This window comes from Ochotona princeps, chromosome 10 (genome assembly GCF_030435755.1).
Source record: "Ochotona princeps isolate mOchPri1 chromosome 10, mOchPri1.hap1, whole genome shotgun sequence".
Lineage (NCBI taxonomy): Eukaryota > Metazoa > Chordata > Mammalia > Lagomorpha > Ochotonidae > Ochotona > Ochotona princeps.
The window spans coordinates 14,176,093-14,197,539 of NC_080841.1; the positions used below are offsets into that span (position 1 = coordinate 14,176,093).

At 48.9% G+C, this 21,447-nt stretch overlaps 1 protein-coding gene across 3 annotated transcripts; it reads right to left on the reverse strand.

Annotated features, from left to right (window-relative positions):
* Positions 1 to 2,192: 2,192 nt before the first annotated feature.
* ADIPOR1 (adiponectin receptor 1) lies at positions 2,193 to 19,886 on the reverse strand. 3 transcript variants are annotated; one of them, XM_004578753.4, is made up of 8 exons: positions 19,682 to 19,886; positions 11,985 to 12,220; positions 9,517 to 9,633; positions 7,974 to 8,145; positions 6,922 to 7,108; positions 5,296 to 5,483; positions 3,337 to 3,530; positions 2,193 to 3,034 (listed from the first exon to the last, which is right to left on the reverse strand). In XM_004578753.4, exons 2-8 carry the CDS (start codon positions 12,123 to 12,125, stop codon positions 2,906 to 2,908), a joined length of 1,128 nt encoding a protein of 375 aa, XP_004578810.2. In that variant the 5' UTR covers positions 12,126 to 12,220; positions 19,682 to 19,886; the 3' UTR covers positions 2,193 to 2,905. The 3 variants fall into 3 exon arrangements, with proteins under 3 accessions (XP_004578810.2, XP_058525004.1, XP_058525005.1); XM_058669021.1 differs by lacking the exon at positions 19,682 to 19,886 and adding an exon at positions 19,404 to 19,631; XM_058669022.1 differs by lacking the exon at positions 3,337 to 3,530 and having other exon boundaries at positions 19,682 to 19,826.
* Positions 19,887 to 21,447: the final 1,561 nt, after the last annotated feature.

The window sequence follows — 21,447 nt, forward strand, 5'->3', positions numbered from 1 at the left end:
TGACCATCACTGCGGTGAGAACCTCTGAGCCTGCGTTCTCTACATCACAATGGGCCCGCTCTGAGGGGATGTTACCTCTATAAGACAAGCTAGAAAAGTTGCAGCTTGCAGTCCTTGTGGGTCCGTGTTGCCTTCTTTAGGGATGAAAACACCCTGGCACAGTGGGCAGCGTTCTGGCTTTGCTTGGTATCTCCATCTCCCAGGGTAACGTGATTGGAGCCAATGTGTGACTCCAGAACACTTAATCTCAAGTCTCAGAACAGGAAGAATTCTTGGGGCCCCGGCACAATCCTCCCCTTGTAAGCATCGACCATCCCATATGAGCACCAGTTTGTGTGCTGACTGCTCTGCTTCCCATTCAGCTCTCTGATTATGGACTAGGAAAGCAACAGAAAAGACGCCAAAACCTTGACACACTACCCACGAGGGAGACCTGGAAGAAGCTCTTGACTTTCGATGACCGCAGCTGCTGTTGTGGCCATTTGGGGAGTGAACTAGTACATGGACATCTTTCTGTCTCTCCTCTCTGTAAATCTTAGCTGCCTTTCCAATAATTTTTTTTTTAAGATTTATTTATTTTATTGGGAAGGCAGATGTATAGAGAGGAGGATCTTCCGTCCGATTATTCAGTCCCCAAGTAACTGCAATGGCCGGTGCTACGCCGATCTGATGCCAGGAGCCAGGAACTTCTTTCTGGGTCTCTCACACAGTTGCAGGGTCCCAAGGCTTTCCGTCCTCGACTGCTTTCCCAGGCCACAAGCAGGGAGCTGAAGGGAAGTGGAGCTGCCGGGATTAGAACCGGCGCCCATAAGGGATCCCAGCGCATTGAAGGTGAGGACTTTAACCATTACGCTATTGTGCCGGGCCCTCCAATAAAAATCTTAAATTCCTTTTGCTCCTGATTTATCTTGCCTTGCTTTCATCGGAACGTTTATCGGGAGTGGCAAGTATCACCTTTTTCTGTGTATTTGTAGTTTATGCACTCTTAAATTCGTGTTGAGAATGTGCTAGTCATTACAAAAACAAGACCCATTAGTGAGTAGTGAAAACATTTTAGGGGCTCAGAACCAGTATTTCATATACATATAAAATATGATTATATATATATATAATTTTAAATTTTGTATTGGAAGGGCAGATTTGCAGAGAGACAGAGATGTCTGCTGATTCACTACCCAAGTGGCTGCAATGGCCAGAGCTCAGCCAATCCGGAGCCAGTACTTCTTCCAGGACTCCCCCATGGGCGCAGGTTCCCAAGGCTTTGGGCCTTCCTGGACTACTTTCCCAGGCCACAAGTAGGGAGCTGAATGGAAGTGGAGCAGCCAGGATTAGAACCAGCGCCCATATGGGAACCTGGCATATGCAAAGTGAGGATTTTAGCCACTGGCTATCGCCCTGGGTCCCCAAGCAGTTTCTTGAGTGAAATAACCTGGCTGGCTGAATACATCCCGTGTGAGATGCTGTGACATGAGTGTTTGAGTGTTGTCACACATGTATGCTCTACATAGCGATGCCAAGTGGTCCTACCCATAAAGACTTTCACCAGCAGCATCTACTATCCTCGACATCCCAGCACTAGGGTTTTTAATTTATTCCACCCTGGCTGGAGTGAAATGATTTATGGTCTTGGTTTTCATTTACATTTATTTCCCTGATTACCACTTAGGGCTGGGAAATCGTTCTCACTGGCCTCTTTTTTCCAGGGTTGTTTCCGTTATACAAACCTGCCTCTGGAAGTAAGCTCATCTTTGTAGCTTCAAAAGGCTTCACTTTAGCGGAGAAGTAATTCCAGCCAGTGAACACTACAATCAGTGAACACCACGCAGGTCAGCAAGTGTGCACTGTAAGCAGGAAGAAGCCTCTGGAGCAGACAGCTGCAGGCAGGTGGCTTGAATACAACTAAACTCTGGTGAATATCCTAGGACCTTTGCGAATCTAATTACTAAAGATTATTACAGCATACTGCTTTCTCTAGTACTGATGTTTGTACAGGAAGCAGAGAGAAATGAAGCTGTATTAGGAGCTGAAGCTAGGAAGCCAACTAGGTTCCCACACTGGCCAGTACAAGCCACCACCTTGTCCAAACCTATAATGTGTTTGCACCTCAGCAGATTTTCAAACTATTCCTGTCTTAATGCCTTGGAGTTGTGTGCAAGTAGTGAAGACCATACACGTTATATTAGAATGCCAAGTGTTTTCTGTACTTTTGTTTTATTATCATCATACTCTTTGCATTGAGATACATAGCAATGATAGGTTTCTTTTTAAAGCTTAGTATTAAATATTAAATATCTTTCCCCATTTTAATCTTACATTACTCTGCCAAGAAACAAAACATTAAAACTCAAGTTATCTGAAGCCTGGATGCAGCTCCTTGATTAGCCAGGTTGGGTAAAAGTTGGTGGCTTTATTCTTCCTGCTGTGTGAGCAGATCTGGGCCTTAGAAAGACGGACCCAGGTTCTACTTGTTTTTGAAAAGTGTGCTACAAAATGGTGACCTGTTACAATCCAGATTACAAAGTAAGGACAGGGGTACTGGACGTTTTCTTCCAGGAAAAAAAAAATATGAAAAGTCCTAGTTTTAAATTTTTTTCCCAAAGTGGTCAGAGAAGGGGATAAAATCTCAACATGAGCTTCAAAGTATGGTCTCTCTGAGGGGCCAGTAGTTGCCAGGCCGGGGAGGGTGGTGGGAAGCTGGGCCCATCCCCACCCTCCCCAGCGGGCAGGAAGGAAGCAGAAGTTTATCTCCAGTAGGTGTGAAGGTGAGCTGAAGCTTGGTTGATACTGAATTCTCTAAGAGGTTTCTTCTAGAAACAGACAACTCAGATTCTTGCTCTCACTTCAGCAAAGAAGTTATTTTTAAAAGCACTTGGGAAGTTCCTCCTCCACCCTCAGGTGGGAAGGCTCAGAGAAGGGAGTCGTCAGTACAGCCACCTTCGAGGCCGTAACGGAATTCCTGAAGGTTGGAGACCCCGTAGAAGTGAACGAAGGCTGCTGCCACCACCAGGACATGGAAAATCTGGTGAGACTGGAACTGTGGGATAACATGAGAAGAGGCATTAAGACAATGGCAAGAAAGAGCTGGCAACAAGCAGGAGGAAGCATTTGCCTGGTCTACGCTGTCCTCAAAAATCCTTCACATTACACAAGTGATTATTATTTGTTGCAGAGAAACTTCAGAGCATAATCCTTGTCACAAATACACCAAAATGTTAATACTGGCCATTTCCCCCAATGTACCCACAACACCATCCCGCCTCTTGGCACCTTTTACTCAGACTTTATTCTGGGCTGGTCATCACCATGACAGGCCCTGCTGCAAGAGTCATTTCTTACCCAAATGTCAAATTTTCCAGGAAAGAAGCGCTCAGGAATGCGAGCAGCATAAAGGCCAGCTCCGGTGATGTACATGACAGCCATGAGGAAGAACCAGCCCATCTGGCCCACTGTGGTGGCCTTGACGAAGCCCTCAGCAATAGTAAAGTGCATGGTGGGCACGACGCCACTTAAGCCGAGTCCCAGGAACACACCTGAACAAAGCAAACATTCGTTCATTGCACTAGGTTACAGCTCTCCCATATGAGAGGCAATGCTGTCTTACTATGCACTCTAAGTAGCCATGGTAACCTATTTTTCCTACATGTGATTTATATGATTTTACTTTTTACAGGAACAAATATCAGGTAATATTTTCATTATTTGTTATGGGTACAGGCAAAAATGATAAGTGAAATCATTTGATGCATGCCCTGGGTACAGAGCTAAGATGGCAAGATCTCAGCTGGTTCCCAAGCCAGGGAGGAGGCCAGGTTTCCCATTAGGATCATAAAAAGCTTGAGCAACCAGAATGCTGGGCCCAGCACTATGACCCAATGGCTAAATCCTCTCCTTACAAGTACCAAGATCCCATATGGGCACCAGGTTATGTCCCAGTTACTTAATTTCCCATCCAGCTCCCTGTTTGTGGTCTGGGAAAGCAGCTGAAGATGGCCCAAAGCCTTGGGACCTTGCACTGCATGGGAGACCTGGAAGAAGCTCCTGGCTTTGGATCAGCTCAGCTCTGGCCATTCCAGCCACTTGGGAAATAAACCCAAGATGGAAGATCATCTACCTTTCCAATACAAATAAATAAATCTTTAAAAAAACAAACAAACAAAAAATGCAACCAGAATGCTAACCTCTTGGATAGACTAACATGCCGAGAGTAGCAGCTACCTGTGTTTGCTGGACACACCCCACACTGCATATAGCCAGAGAGCAGGGGCCACCTTCTCCATCTTGTAGACAGCTTTATTTATTTTTAAAGATTTATTTATTTTTATTGCAAAGTCAGATATACAGATCGGAAGAGACAGAGGAAGATCTTCCATCCGATGATTCACTCCCCAAATGACCACAACGGCTGGTGCTGTGCTGACCTGAAGCCAATCAGGAGCCAGGAACTTCCTCCAGGTCTCCCACGTGGGTGCAGGGTCCCAAGGCTTTGGGCCTTCCTCGACTGCTTTCCCAGGCCACAGGCAGGGAAGTGGATAGGAAGCAGGGCTGCCGGGATTAGAACCAGTGCCCATATGTGATCCCGGCATGTTCAAGGTGAGGACTTAAGTTGCTAGGCTACCGTGCTGGGCCCATAGACAGCTTTATTCAGGCATGTTGCTTGGCATATAGCTGGTACTGGATACATCTTTCAATTCTTAACATGTTGAATATTAAATATTATGTAACTTATAAATATTTAAATAAAGGTAAAAAAAACCCCTGTAGATTAAAGAATTCTAAAGGGGTTGAAGACTCATGGTCATTGACAGTGCTGCTGCAAGTAATAAAGTATAAGATAAGGATCCAGCTGAAACAAACATGGTGCAGCCCTGTGGCCATGATGTCAGCTGTCCCAGTGTATATGCTCAAAGTACTTGACCTGCCAACCAGGCATCCCATTTCCTTCACAGAATCCCTCTGCACGTGTCATCTGAATCCTCTGGTCCCTCTGCTTGGGACTCATCACTGAGATGATATGCCTGCTATATTTTTTAACTATTTCAAACCAAGTTTAAGAGCAGCTACCTACCTATGAAACTGTGTCACATAATACAATGTAATTAATGAAGTAAAAATAATAAATAATTAAAAAAAAAAAAAGAGCAGCTAACTGATGAACTGTCCTATTAACAGCCTATCAAGCAGTAGTAAACTTGGCTTTAAGAACTTGAGCCATGTTGAAATGTGCTAACAATCAAGGTTTAGGTGGGTCCCCAAACCGTAAGCCTTAGGGCCCAAGCTTGAGTCTGCCAGACTCACCTGCTCTTGTCTGCCGGTGCTTAGGGGTGGCAAAACGGTCCCACTGTGCCACGATGATGGCAGAAATGCCCAGAACACAGACGATGGAGAGGTAGATGAGCCGTGGCTGTGGGGAGCAGTAGAAGGAGTAATAGAGCCAGGGGACAAAGCTCCCCATAATCAGTAGAGCAATCCCTGAATAGTCCAGTCTAAAAAAGAATCACAGAAATGAAACACGTCAATAGGAGAAGCTGAGAAGTGGCATAGCTCATTCCTCTACTACTTCCTCTTCACCATCCTCAGCCTCTCTTCACTTCCTCTACAATTCATCCTGTATCTGGAATTAAGATTCAAAGTCAAGCACTGCTATTTTAAAGTGGAAAAGCCAACTGGTATTGTGGCACAGTGGCGAACAGTGTTGGGGACACCCTCATTCTATCAGAATGCCTGGACTCAAGTCCCCACTGTTTCTAGTGCCGCTTCTTGCTAACGTGCACCCTGGGAGGCAATAGGTGATATCGCTTAAGTGTTTGGGTCCCAGATATCTGCATGGAAGACCTATGTCCCCCACTTTGGCTTGGCCTAGCCTTGGCTGTGCAGCCATTCGGCGAATAAAGTCGCATATGAAAACTCTTTCAGATGAGTTAAACTGGAAAAGGCTCTAAAACTTGTTGTGTGCAGACCTCCATCCCCTTAGTGGGTATTGGAATTGAGAAGCTAGCCCCCTACATCACACTCAGAAGGGGCTCCAATGATTCCCCCATTCTGAAAGAATGAGCAATAAACCAAACTCCTTAGTTTAGGAGCATTATTAAGAGACATTTTGTTTGGTACTGTTTCATGTAATTTTTTAAGTGATGAAATGTATTCTTGTAATTGGTGTTACTGGGAGAAAAACCATCACCACCAAAACCAATTCAAACAAAACAAGCATCCAAACAGGAGCCCAGGCTCAGAGCTGGCAAGAGGGCAAGCACGCGCTGATGGACATCTGGGCTTCCAGCAGGGCATGGGCAGCCAAGATAAGCTCTACCTGATGGTGTGGGGCGCTGTGGCAGACGGAGCACACACTGTTCACCACACCCTGCCTGGGCTGGGCCAGCAGGAAGGCAAGCTAGCACTGGGTACAGGTCATGGAAAGCAGCCTACCAGTACCCCAAGCTTAAGAAAGAGTGTTGTTCAGGTAGAATATAAATTTCACTAAAGTCTACCTGTTTAGGAGGTTGCAGTTTTTTTTTTCATGAAACATTTAAGAGAAAAGCTTTGTCATCCAACCATATGCACACAACAAATCTTTCCTTTGGGGCCAGGCATTTAGTCTTGTGCTTGAGGCCTGCATCCCACACGGAAGTACAGGAGCTCAATTCTCAGGCCTGCCCTCTGACTTCAGCTTCCTGCCAATACAGACCCTCGGAGGCAGCGGTTAGGGTTCAAGCAACTGGGTTCCTGCTACCCAAGCGGGAGACCAGGATTGAGTCCCTGTCTCCTGGTTCCAGCCCGGCCTGGCCCAGTCCAGCCCTCACCCCAGTAGGCATTTGGGGAATGAATGAGCAGATGCAGACACTGCAGGAGTTAAAGACCTTCAGCACCAGGATCACGGTGTGACAGCAGTGTTGGCCTTGTCCCACTGCTGTGCCTTCAACTCACTTGGAAAAAGTCCGAGAGACTTTCTCTGAATGACAATAGACGGTGTGGAAGAGCCAGGAGAAACTGAGACACAGCACTGCACCCAAAAAGAACATCCCAAACACCACCTTCTCCTGGAGAGGGGCCATGAAGTACATATTTGGTCTGAGCATGGTCAAGATTCCCAAAAAGAGAAACAGCACAAAACCTGTGGAAAAAGACAAAACAAAAAGCTGTGAGGAGAAAGTGCACACTGATGGTGGATGGTTTTAAATCAGTGAACCACTGGGTCAGAAGCTTAAATCAGTTTGTGGGAACTCTAAGTCAAAAACTTCATGGGAAAAAAAAACAAATAGTCATAAAACAAAACAAAAAATAAGAAACAAAACAGCAAAAAGATCACTGTCTGAAATGTGGGCTTTTTAAACCACGGGAAGCTACGAACTAAAGAAACGGCCCCTGTCTGTAACAGTCCTGCCACAGATCACAGGACTCTCTACTCCTACTTTCTCCCGTTTCTAGTCTTCAACCTCCAGTCTTTAAAATCAGTAATTGAAAAAATAAAAAAAATAAAATAAAATCAGTAATTGAAGATTGACCAAAGTCACTGGGAATTTAAAGAAACAACTCCAGGGGCTAGCACTGTGGTGCAGCAGCTTATGCTACCGTATGCAACACCAGCATCCCATCTGAGTGGCAGTTTATGTCCTGGCTGCTGCCTTTCCAATCCAACTGCCTGTTGATGCACCTGGGAAAACAGCAGCGGATGGCTCACATTCTTGGCCCCCTGCATCCATGTGGGACAGTCTGATGGAGTTCTAGGCTCCTGATTTTGTCCTGCCCTAGCCACTGTGGCCATTTGAGGAGTGTAATGGATGGAAGGTGTCTGCCTCTCCATCTCTGTAACTCTGCTTTTCAAATAAATAAATGAATCTTAAAGGGTCGGGGTGGAGGCACAACTCCAGCTATCAGTGCGACTACACTGATTTTCCTTGCAATGGACAAAGACTACACAAACTTCCCTTGGCAGATAAGGAAACAATTTGGACTTCCCTCACATCCAAGTCACTCACCAAGCAGATGGGTCCAGATATTGCCAGTTTCCGTGTGGATGCGGAAGATGCTCTTGAAGCAGGCCCGAAAGGAGGGCATGGGTGGTCTGTGGCCGTGAAGCAAGTAGTCATTGTCCTTGAGCCAGTCAGGCAGCACATCATAGGGGATGACCCTCCAACGTCCCTCCCAGACCTAGAACAGATACACTCACTCTAGCAGAGCTGGGAAAATAGTGGCTTCTCCCAGGGCAGGCAGGAGAGGAAGAGCTCATCTAGGAAGGCGTCAGTTGGGTAAGAGGAGGAAACTAGCACGGACTGAGAGACAAGGCACAGCTGAGTGGGCGAACACAGCGCTGACTCACATACTGATCACTTTAAAATCATTCTGTCTTGGGGTCCAGCACGGTGGCCTAGCGGCTAAAGTCCTTGCCTTGCATGTGCCAGGATCCCATATGGGCACCGGTTCTAATCTCGGTTGCCCTGTTTCCCATCCAGCTCCCTGCTTGTGGCCTGGGAAAGCAGTTGAGGACGGCCCAAAGCCTTGGGATCCTGCAACCCGTATGGGAGACCTGGAGAAAGTTCCTCGTTCCTGGCTTCAGGTCAGCACAGTTCTGGTTGTTGCGGCCACCTGGGAGAAACCACTGGACGGAAGATCTTCCTCTCCGTCTCTCCTCCTCTCTGTATATCTGACTTTCCAATAAAAAATTGTATAAAATAAATCTTTAAAAAAATAATTTTGTCCTTGTTTCATGTCAGTATATCTGGATATGCTTAGGCACATGTTTTCAACTTTTTAAGGAGATATGGCACATTTCTTTAGGCTACTTGAAAATTTAAAATTAAAACAGTCAATAAAGATAAAATGACTTACCCTAATTAACTATGTCAAGATCGTAAAAAATATAATAAAAAAAAGTGGGGGGAGATGAAATGACAGATCAGGTCCCTTCTTGGCCCCCTTCCTCTAGGAGATGGACCCTGGCTCCGCCCTTCCCACAGATAAGATTCTGAGGTCTTTCAGGCTGGGACTTCCCCAGAGGAGCCTTCATCTAGGTTCCAAGCACAACGGACAACTCCTGGGGAGCGGATGAAAACTTACACAGAAAGAAGTATCTTGTTTTCATTTGCCTTTAATTGAATTTCTAGTTTTCCTCATGCCCAGATACAGAAGTAGTAGAACTTATGGCTCTGTCTCCATCAAGATCTCAGAGGCTTTCACGAACTTATTCTGCTGTTATCTCAAAATATTCCTTACTACTTAAAAATTGCCATTTTAATCCATTCGAGTTCACCATGAATGCCTATGTACTCCACTGTAGCATGCTCACATATATTATCACAGAACAGCTAAGAACCCCCTTGTAGAGTATATCTGGAACATGGCCTGAAACAGTAAGCACTAAACGTTTAGCCAGTCTTATTTGAATCGATTTACTTCACCTTCAGCAACAAACAATCCCACCCACAGGGGTAACCGTGCCTCCACCCGCGACAGCCTGCCACTGGGGACACCCCAGATAAGCTTGCCATCTCCCCACTGCATGACCAAGCTCTGAAACAGCACCTTGTACACAAACTCTTCCATCTTCTCCATGGCGTGGTGGGCCTGCAAGGGGAGCGTGAGCACCCGCACCTCCTCTTCCTCTTCCTGGGGCACAGGGCATGTTTGCTCCTCTTCAACCTGTAGGAAAAAAGCAAACATTTAACACTAACACTCATCCAGGAAGTCTATTCCAGATCAGACACAGTCCAAGAGGCCCAAACCCAGTGCTTCTCATCCAGCCTCCCTCCTGTACTGGGCCAAAAGCATGACATGAAGATGCTTCACAGAGTTCTTGGTCAATGGAAATAAAGATATTTAATATGAGGAGTATCCAAAAAGCTCCTGGGCATGTACCACATTGGAATGCTGCATTGATACCGGGTAGCTGTTCTCCATCCTTGGGTTCTGGGGATTGTTAAGAGGCTGGGTATGGTGTCTCCCCTCTCCCCTTAGAAATGGGAAGAATACAAAGTTTGGAAACAATAACCACACTCACTTTTCCCTGACCCTGGATCCTTCCCGCCCTGATAAACTATGGAAACATCATCTAAAATACTACTACTACTACTACTACTACTACTACTACTACTCTCAATTGGCTAATCCTCCATTTCCAAGCATCAATATCCCATATGATCGCCAGTTCATGTCCTGGCTATTTCACTTCCCATTCAGCTCCTTGCATGTGGCCTAGAAAAGCAGCAGGGGATGGCCCAAAGCTTTGGGGTCCTGTACCTGTGTGACAGACTTAGAAGAAGCTCCTGACTTCAGATTGGCTCCTGATGCTGCGGTCATTTGGGGAGTCACCAGTGGCTGGAAGATCTCTGTCTCTCCTTCTGTCTGTAAAAATGTGCCTTTGCAATGAAAATAATAAATCCCTACCAAAAAAAAAACCCCACAAAAGCTCCTAAAAAAATGTATATTATGAAAAACTGCAAGTATGGATTTCCAACTTTTTTCATACCAAAATACACTCACCTTTATATCCCCCTCCTTTTTAAAAACTGTTGAAGTCCCCTCCTACTTACTGGGTTCCCAACACTGTGGCATGAGATTTATGAACACTCTGTAAATGAATGAAAGTTCCACTGCACTTTCACTGGCATGATGGCAGAGCCAACAGCAAAGGGACACAGGATGAGCACACCAGCCCCAGGTGTTAAGAGTCAACGGCCCATCCTTTTCAAGCACAGCAGTCCCAACTTCCCCAACTTCCCACAATTCTTTCAGACACTACACTTTGAAAAGGATGAAGCAGACATTGAGTCGCATCCAGTTCCTTCCTTAATCCTGCTGCTGGTCCTGTGAGCTGACCCTGGGGATGCTCTCCTGGATGCAACTTTGTATCCATGCAGACTCCCAGGAGGCTTAGGGCTCAGACTGGCTCCCACAGAGCAGCAGAATACAGCCACAGAAGGAGCTGTTCTCTCAGTCCCAAGGCTCTGGACCATGAGTATGGCACAGGGACAGTTCAGCTCCTTTTCTGGGAGGCTTGCTCTTTCTCCCGAGAAGAATCCCTGGTAAACACGTGGTTGTCTTTAGATTCTGATGCAGATTTGGCCTTGCCTATCCCAACATCCATTCTTTACCTCTTCCTTGGGAAGTCCTTAGTTTTTCTTTGGGGTGGCAGTGCTACTAAGGCCCAAGGAAAAGACCACATCCAAGCCTCCACTGTGGCTGGAGAGAGCCGTAATTACATTCTGGCTCCAAGTGTGACAGAGTGGGGAGTGTCTTCAAAAGGGACACAGCTTTCCCCATCGCTCGTGGGTAGACTGTAAGTATGATGACAACCATGTTGAGAATGACTAGAAGGGAGATGGCTCCTGACAGCAGTAGAGTCTCTCCCGTGCACCTGTTACCTGCAGAATTCTCACACTTTTTTTTTTTTTTAATTGGAAAGAGAAGGAGAGACAAAGGTCTTCCCAACTGCTGGTTCACTTGTTGGCTGCAACGGCCAGAGCTGAGCTGATTTGAAAACAGGAGCCAAGAACCTCTTCCAGGTCTCCCATGCTGGCTGCACAATCCCAAAGCTTTGGGCCATCTACTGCCTTCCCAGGCCAGGAAGCTGAATAGGAATTGGAGCAGCTGGGACATGAACCATCATCCACATGGGATCCTGGTGTATGCAAGGCGAGGATCTAGCCGCTGAGCCATTGTGCTGCGCCCAACAGTCTCACACTTGAGAGATTCTGTATCATCAGAATGATAGGAAATTATATTTCTACCTGAAGTCAGACCTAATCCTATCTGCCTGCTTTCTTCCCAGTTGGTAACTGGTGACTTCCTGGCTCTCAGAGCTTGTGTTAAACTCTAGGGTTACACAGATGAGTGGAAAAAACAGGCAAAAAGATGGTGACAACGTCTTGCACACAGATGTTCCAGGATGTTCCATTTCTGCTCCTTCAGGGGAGGTGAGATCCTAAGGCACAGAGACCAACAGTGGGCCAAGGACAGAGCGGCTGCAGAAGGACTCCCCAGGGGGCACTTACTTTTGTGGGGCCGGTGACCGACCGCTTGCCCTTCTCCTCCAGCAGGGGTCCCAGTTCAGTCAGTTCCACTGAGTCAGCTTCCCTGTTAGCGGCAGGCGCCCCATTGCTCTGCGCCGCCACGGATCCTTTGTGTGAAGACATCTGGCTGGTGCAGCAGGACCCTGCAGCTTCAGCTTGCAGGAAGGCTGGGGGTCCCTCAGCCCCCAGGGGCAGAGATCTCCCTGTGATGGTCCAAGCTAAAGGGAAACACAGCGTAAGGTTGGTGGTGGGTCCTCTTACAGCCTCACTTCCATAATTGATTATCAACTAAGACACAGCTATAATTAACCCAGGCTGTGTCTTCAATTCTAAAGGTCAACTAATGGCTGAGATGGATTCTGCTCCTATCCTTTCTTCCACAGCTTTCTTTATTAAGAATCTGCTGGTCCTGCTGATGTGGATATGAACACCTACACCTGGGCACTTGCCTTTGAAGAAGCTATGTTACCACACCGCATTATCACCAGAGAAACAGCTACCCTCTCCACCCTCCCTTCCACAGGTGTGGAGTCCACATGGCAGAATGGTCTTGCCCACCAGGAAGAAAAACGTGATGCCAACTCTGGGCTGCTGGCCGTACTACCACCCAGGCAAACACCAATGGACTCAGCTGTGCTCTAGCTATGAGTGCTCTGACAAATGTGTCCTGAAAACTAAAGGCACTCGGTTGTGGGAGGGATATCCAGTGGCGTAACTTCTTTGTAGGATCTGCTAATTCTATAGGCATTCTAGGATTATAGCCCGGCTCGCCCAGGAGATTTCATCACAAGCTCCCCTTAAGCAAGCAACAGCTTACCTGGAAGCGGGAAGTTGAAGGCCAGCAGCAGCCCCAGGTTTGTCCTTTGCCACACACACATCCTAATAACCAGCTCTACAGACCCTGTCCCAACAACCAACGCCCATTAGCTATGCACTACTGGGTTCAGGTTTTCAGAAACTAGAGACAGATATCCTTTAGAAAAAAATGAAGAAACCCAGGATTCAGTTTTCTAGGAGAAGTCATAAAAATACGTTGGGTTCACTGTTCCTGCTAGGACAGGAGGTGAACTGAGTAGGGCTGGCTCAAGAACCCCCTGGCAAGCGCAAAATCTGGCATTGGGAGGGGTTCTGATGGAGGAGCCTGGGCAACTCCTCTGGCAGGACACAGTCCCTGCAGGTAAGCGCAAGAAGCATGATAGGAAACAGCCCAGAATAGGCCATGGAAAGTTTCCCACTGGCATACATTCAGCATGGGTCAGGAGCAGATCAGGCTGAATCAGTTCATGTCGACCACTGGCAAATCCGATCGCCAGACCAGAGTGTGGGATGGGCCGGGTTTGGTTGCGACAAAACCAGTACACATTATGGAATGCCAGGGCATGGTTGCCTGTACTGGATATGAATGCAGCACCCATCCAGCACACGTGAGATCCAGGAAGGAAGGGGCAGAGCTGGTGGGGGGATTAAGGGGCTGGTCCCCTCGCCGGTCAGCTACTCCCACTGGAGAGTGTTGGCTGGGATAGAGACAGACCCGACTAAGCAAGGCTATAACACCTGTGCGCTGCATGTGGACTAGATCAGGGCCGCAGCATCAGCTGGCAGAAGCTGGCACTGGGGACTAATTCTGTCAAGTCAAATCACAGGACCACCTAAAGAGTGCATAAACCGGGACAGAGAGACCTGGGAGGGAAAAGTGGGTTCCCCCTTCCTGGATCATATTCCCGTGGGAGGGCATGAAAACTAGGACGGGGGCTGGGATGGCTAGATAGAGAGGCACTCAACAACATTCGTAAGAGCTGGATGGTTGAGTTGATTAGCTAGAACTAAGCTTTAATACCCATTGACAAGTACCAGAGCCAAATGGGATGGGGGACAGACTGGTCTTCTGCTACACATACTGGCAAACCAGGGTAGGGGGCGGGCTTGGTGGGGGTTATTGTGGGTCGCCCCGGCTAGGCTGTAGCTCCCACTGGTTGATGTAAGGGCCGAACCAGACTGGACTGCAACACCCATTGGTTCCAGTGCAACGTGGGGCTGAAAACAGAACCAACCCAGCAGTTGCAACCACCAGCTGACTGTGGTGATGGACTGTGCCGGGCCCTGTGCTTGCTAGAACATGTAAGAATCTAGTCTGGGAATACCTCAAGGTTTCTTTGGAGATCTCCCCAATCGAACTGCTGGACTCAGAACTCTAACCAAGAAAAGACAGAAGACAGAACGGGACAGTCATTCATCTCAGCTATATGTTGGCAGCAAATTATGGGGCAAACGGAGACTTTATGATGGACCATGTCAATCAGTGGACGACCTCATCGAGCGAAACTGGCAGCGATTCATAACTGGAGAACTATTAGCACCACTTGGGCACATATCTCGGAGCATGCCCCACATCCGGGACTTGGGGTGGGCGGGAAACCGGGTGGGGCTTCTCCCTCAATGTCCCCCTTTACCTCAGATGCATGATGGAAACAATATGGACATAGTGGCATTGCCCACTTTCCTATCCCCCTGAACATTTTTTTTTCTTTTTTTCTTTTTTTTTTCTTCTTTTTCCTTTAACTGTAATTAACTATGTAAAGATTGTCAACAACAATACAATAAAAAGAAAAAAATTAAAAAAAAAAAAAAAAAGAAAAAAAAAAAAAAAAATACGTTGGGTTCTTGGGCTGGTCTCTGAATAGAAATGCCAAATCAGGCCTTAGAGAGATGCCAATAATACAAAAAAAGAGGAAGATGTTTCCAAAGATGTTTACTATACTGTAAATTACTAGTTCTCCCCCCTCCCAAGGACTGTATTACTCATAGGGAAGCTGTAGGCAGGTATTAGCGTTTTCTTGCATTGGTTACCCAAGCCCCAGTAACCATAGGCCATTGCAAAGAAGGCCAAGTAAAACCTGCACATGGAGTGAGCTGGCTACAGGAGAGGTCACTTCACTCCCGTACAAGATGCTCTATTGTTCATGGTTGTTCATTACGCACACAAACATCTTTGGCATCTTGTGGTAGCTTTTATCCAAGAGTAATCAAAAATTCTTCTCAGGGACTGTAACTGGATAGATATAATCATGTGTGATGGTTATTTTATGCATAGGCTTAGATAGATTCAGGAACACCCAGACAGCTGGCAAGGGTACACCTGTGAGCTTGTTTCTAGAAGACTAGTAGAGTAAGGGACATCTGCCCTCACTCACTGTGGGTGCTACCATCAAATGGGCTGAGGGTCCAGCTGAACAGAAGGGCAGAATTCATTTCTCTCCCTCAGCTGTTGCCTTCTTGCTTTCAGCAGGACACACTGCTTCTGCCTTGGACATCAAAAGCTTCAGATTCTCCAGCCTTTGGGAACATCGGGTTGGACTAGTGGCAGCAGCCCCCCAGGGCACTGAGACTTACCCCACCAGCCTCCCTAGTGCTGAGGCCTTTGGATGTGGACAGGGTCAGACCACCAGCATTCCAGGGTCCCCAGCTTGCAGATGGCCTACCCTGGGACCTACTCTCAATAATCCTACAAGCCAGGTGCTCCAGTAAGTTCCCTCTTGTCCGTCTGTTCATCAACCCACCCAATCTACTGGATCTGTCTGGAGAACATTGACTAATCTAACTCTGCCCTCAAGTGAGCACAGCCCTCTAGTTTCAAAACAGTCAAGCCTCATGCTGTGCTCAACCTGCAGCCATAGCTGAAAGCAATAGGCAAATCCAGCCCAAGACAACCACCACCTTCATGTGTTGTCAGCACAGACAACCCCACTTCCTTTAAATATGGAAGATTCCAGCAAGACAGAAGCCAGCCAGCAGTGGAGCTTGGGGAGAACAGGAAGCTGGGCCCCGCAAAGAACCTCAAGAGATATGTTACGAAATATTTCTCAACAGGCTGACCTCAAAACAGGTTTCCGCCAAAGGATGTGCTACTGAATAAACAGTTTCGTTAAGAAGTAATTTATACTATGAGCAAAAATGTACTGAGCTTTGGTCATGTTGGAGAAGTTACAAAAAAAAAGCACATTTAGTTTAAAATTCTGCAGAGCAGGCTGCCAAGGCAGACAGAAAACAACAGAACCAGCCCAGTTTCTGAGAAGCAGTGCCACATAGGTCACAAAATGACACGTCTCTAATTGGGGTCAGAACTCAGTGGCATAAAGAGACCCAACTTCTCCGCTGTGGGCAGGCAGAGGGAGAGAACCTTTCATAAAATAGGTATGCACTACGTTCATTAACTCTTAGGTTGGACAATGAGGCTGCAAGGATTAGAGGCAAAGTCAGTCGCTATTCTTACTCTTCATTTTTTTTTTTTTTTAAGATCTTATTATTATTGGAAACCCGGATATACAGAGAGGAGGAAAGACAGAGAGGAAGATCTTCCATCCGATGATTCACTCCCCAAGTGAGCCGCAACAGGCCGGTGCGTGCCGATCCGATGCCAGGAGCCAGGAACCTCTTCCGGGTCTCCCACATGGGTGCAGGGTCCCAATGCATTGGGCCGTCCTCGATTGCTTTCCCAGGCCACAAGCAGGGAGCTGGATGGGAAGTGGAGCTGCCGGGATTAGAACCGGTGCCCATATGGGATCCCGGGGCGTTCAAGGTAAGGACTTTAGCCGCTAGGCCACGCCGCCGGGCCCCTTACTCTCCATTTGATCTAGAAGTTTTATGTCCTCTTGCTCAACATGAAGTTCTTCTCTTTCTTGTCCAAACCACTTTTTGCTAATTCCCTATTCCCTCTCAGTAGTTTCCACCACTTCCATATCTTCCAAAGCCAGAGCCACCAAACCTGACGGACATGCCAGTGACAACACAGATCTGCCATCAGCTACAACTCATCATATAACTTCTCTGTCCTGCACTGAAGCACACACAATGGAGGTCAATAGAGGCCAAACCATTTGAGTGAGCTAAGTCCGCTGCCCAGTTTGATCTCCTAAGTTGTAGCAACACAGAGACAAGAAAGGGAGAGACAGGGATGGGAGGCTTGGAAGGAAGAGCGAATGACAAAAGATCCTGAAGGTGTCATTTCTCTGGGGCAGCCCACTCACAGCCAATCAGGCATTGCAAGCGATCGTCTTCATCTACTATATAAAATCAGCACAACCTCCTAGCATACTGGACTGATTCTGGGAGATGCAGGCTCAGAGCCAAAGTACACTTCAGCTTTCTGCCAGCCTTCTATGTGTTGATGTCCTTCAGAGGAAACATCTTTTCCCTCAAACCAGCCACACCCAACGCAGCACATCACAATAGAGTTGAGTGCATTTCTGATAGGATTTCCTCAACTCTGGCTAATAACCGCAGCCACTAAGCTTTCCCACTGGATAAACCGAGGATATTAGAGCGTAAAGCTGTGGAGACAGGGAGGCAACTGTGCTCCCACAATAAGATAATCCTGTGCCAAACTTGGGGGAAAGACTGATTTTAGAGCACCAGCCAGTTATTTCTCTTACAGGCTTTGGAAACTGCAAACCCATTTCCAAGTTTTCCAGGCAACAGCCCGCTCCTTCACTGGAGTCAAAGCACAAAGCTGCTTCGAGAAGTTTTTCTACCCGAGATCCCCAGGTTCTTAGCAATTCGGTAGGTACCATGCATTCATATATGTCTCACTTGATTTTCATTATTCTACATCTAAAACTATTTAACACTATAGAAAAAGCACATGGCTATCTTCTCTACACTGTTAGGGAGAGTGGCTTTCTAAATCTGCTGGGGAAAAACGAGTCACAGCAAAGCCCATATCTGAGATTGCCCGACAGTGACTAGGGACTGCCTTCTTTTGCAGCTCTCCCCACAGGAGAGGTCTGGTCCCTAACAGAGACACGTCAACTCTCCTAATGTCATGATGCAAAAACTAAACAAACTGTACACAGCCATGGGGGGGGAGATTTCAATACCTCCTTTTCAAACACATTGGTAGGAGACACAACACACAACATGGTACTCATTTTACACTGTGCACCCCAGAGGCCCCTGTGAAACAAAAGCAAAGTGTGTGCAGAGCTGGGGAGCATGCTCAACGACTTGTCTGGCAGAGCCTAACAACAGTGATGACCCCCAGCGCTGGGTTGGGGGAGAGGGTGCCACTGCATTAACAAGACTTCCAGCTACAAAAACAGCTGGCCGCCTTATACTGTGACCACAGTGCGAGGGGAGGGCCTCACGTGGCAACAGTGTTAACAGCGTGTCCAAGGCAATCTCCCAGGAAAGCAGAACACAGGCACTGACTTAGAAAGAAGGGCAAGTTGTATTCTTCAGGCATCTCGAGACACCCACGGACTGTTGACAACGACAATGTGTGGTGGTGTGGCTACAGGGAGAAAGCAGCGAGCGGTGCTGGAGATGTGAAATGACCCTATTTTGAGAGGGAGAAATCGCTTTTCAATATCACTACAAGGCTAAATGCTGAAGGGACTCAGAAGAAAAGCTGTTTCGTTTTTTTCCCCCTAGAAAAGTTCCACTTCAGTTGACGTGACCAGGGAAGAAAGGATCTGTAGAAGGAAGGATCGTGACGGGCAGAGCTGGGAGCAGGGTGTTCCAGAAAGGTACAAAGGGTACAAAGTGAACCAAGGCAGGAGCAGGGAAGGACACAGCCCTAGGCAGGAAATAATCCACTTTTTCATAAAGAGCCTGGCAAAGGTAAAATGAGGCCAGGCTACATAAACTAAAGATAGCCGTAAAGCCTACTTAAGGTGGTGGAGTTCCTCCACTGGCGGCGGGGGGCCTCCCGGATTCTGCGTCTCTCCTAACGGGTTGGCAAATAGGTTTCTTTGGAAATTATGCAATTTCTGGACCCTCCTCCCCTCCAGCCCAGAGTTGTGTTTAGATTCCACTCTTCCAGTCGGTACAGTTCTCGTGCAGCTCTGCCCTAAAACGGACAGCACACAGGTACTTATGACTGGTTCCCTGAGGGCCCCCCACAACATGGGCACACAGATAAACGTCGTGGCTGGAAGCCGGCAGGTCTGACGCTGCAGTCTGCTCAGTGCCACCAGCCTGGCTAGCTCCTCACAGGGTATGACTGCTATAGCACACCAGCCACGGCAGCTGCACCCTCAAAGCCTACCCAATCCCTACAATCCCAGAAAAGCAGTATACAGACCCACCCGGCTTCATTCTGGAAAACAACACCACAACCCGGCCATTCCAGTCCGTATTCGAAATCCATGGCCCATCTAAAGCCCCGCAGCCTCCTTTCTCCCTGCGTACACTGTCCCCGCCGCCAAATTGTGAAAGCTGAAATTCTGGCCCTTGGAAGGTGGGCGACCGGTCGGCGCGGACCTGCCAAGACCGTGGGCCGAGGACCCTTGCCAGGGCGTCCCGGCGTCCCCAGCCCCACACCCCGCTGCCCAAGCGCGCCGCCAGGGCCCGAGGCGCGGCTCCGGCTGACCCAGGGCCCCGGCGGACAGAGGCCGCAGCACTCACCGCACGGCGGGGCACGGCCGAGACGCGTAGCCCACCCGGTCCGCGCTGCTTGCAGGCCGCCAGGGAGGCGGCGCGCGGTGGGAGGGGCCGGAAATGTTTACAACCCGGCCGCCGGGAAGCCCGAGGCGCGGCCGGCTCCAGGGGCCACGGCCTGGGACCCTGGGGACGCGGGGCGCGGAAGGGACGGGACGGTTGCTCCCTCCGCGGGGACCGGCTGGACTCCGGTGCCCGCGCTCAGGCCGAGGGCCCGCCCACCACCGGCCCCAGGGGAAACTTACGGCTGGGCGGGCAGGCTCGGCTTGGGGAGCCGGGGTCCCCCGCGCTACATGCCGCGGCGCTGGAGGCCGCCTGCGGCCGAGCAGCCCGGATCTTAAGCCCCCTCCCCGCGCCGGAAGGGGCGCGCGACACACGGCGTCACCTCCGCATTCGCGTCACCCCTTGGCGGGCCCCACCTCGCCCACTCCAATCCCAGACATCCCTGCCGCTCTCCCAATCACAGGCCCGCTCCCTCCAGGTCCCACCTCTAGGACCGCCCCGGAGCCCGAGCCGCCCTCTGAGCCCCGCCCCTAGATCTAGGACCTCCTCCGGGCCGCCTTGAACCCGCCCCCAGCACTAGGCCTGCCCCGCCTCGAAGACCCCGCCCCCAGTACTAAGATAGGCCCCGCCTCTAGTTCTAGCCCCCCCCCCGGTCCCGCCTCTAACCCCGCCCCCAGCACTAGGCCCGGCTCCGCCTTGAAGACCCCGCCTCCAGTACCAGGCCTGGCTCCGCCCCCAGCACGAGAACCGGCCCCGCCTCCGGCCGTCCTCTCGGCCCCGCTCCCGGAGTCCCGGAACACCGGCGTCCCTCCTTCCCCACGTTGGCGGCCGTCATACTCTGACTGGAACGCGTGATGGAGAAAGAATTTCGGAGGATTGGGCCTAGCCCTGGGAAGGAATGTCGAGATTCCTAACCTACACATCTTGTCCTCCAAGCCAGGACAGAACCTACACAGCTAATGCTCATTCTGGTCGTCTCCCAAACACTTCATGCCGTCTTCTTCAGCCCCCTTCCTGTTCCCTGCCTCCTTCCACTAAGTGCTACTAGACTTAACTAATGGCCTCTGTTCCTTCTGATCGGGAAAGAGGGGATTGCCTAGAGGCCTCTGGGTGGCAGTCAGGATGTGCCGCCTCCGGGGAATTTACGCAGTTCCCTCCAGGGTGGCACGCCCCAGGGACTCAATCTTACCCTGCACTTAGGAGCTCAATCTTCCCTAGAGACCTGGGCTTCTGTCCCCTGTCGGCCTATAGCTTAAGCACCCCTCCAAATGACAATGCCCTCAACCTGACAAATGGGCGAAACCAGTGCTGCCCCTGGATTACGTGAGGTAATTTACGGGTCTCATCCACCATGTTAGGGATGACGGTGTTGCCTGCTGTGTGAAAGCCCAGGTCCGCCCGCACCTGCAGGCCCGCATTTCCCGCAGGCCTGTTGGGCTCTCCAAAAGTGAACTTCTCTTTCACTGCTCCCAGTTTTTGCTTTTGTTGGCTTTCCCTCTGTGACCAGAAAAGCCTGGTGGATTCTTCCCTCAGCTTAATACAGAAATAAAAAGCTGGGAACCAGTTGCAAACAGAGAAGTTTTGTTTGCAAAGTGAGCAGGTGAGCAGGGAAAGAAGAGGAAAGGGGAAAGCACTTCCGGAGAGAAAGCCGGTAGGTGGGGTGCCTCTTGAAAGGAGAGACAGAGACACCAAAGGTTTGAGGAAGGGTCTTGGGATTTTATGTGTTCCCTGACCCGTCCTTGTTGGCAAAAGGCAAAAAGTTCCTCATTGGTGGTCTCTTAATCAGTTAGGAAATGGGTGGGCAATTTTTTTGGATTATTATTATTTTCTTATTTTAGATGATGTTAACATAGTTGATCAGAGTGGGATGATTCAAGGGTTAGGGCAAAGTGGGTGTGATTCATTTCCAAACTTTCTATTTCTCCTTCCTGTTTGGGGGGATAAGGGAAGAAGCCATACCCAGCCTCCCAACCACCCCAGCACCCAGGGATAGGGAATGGCCACCCAA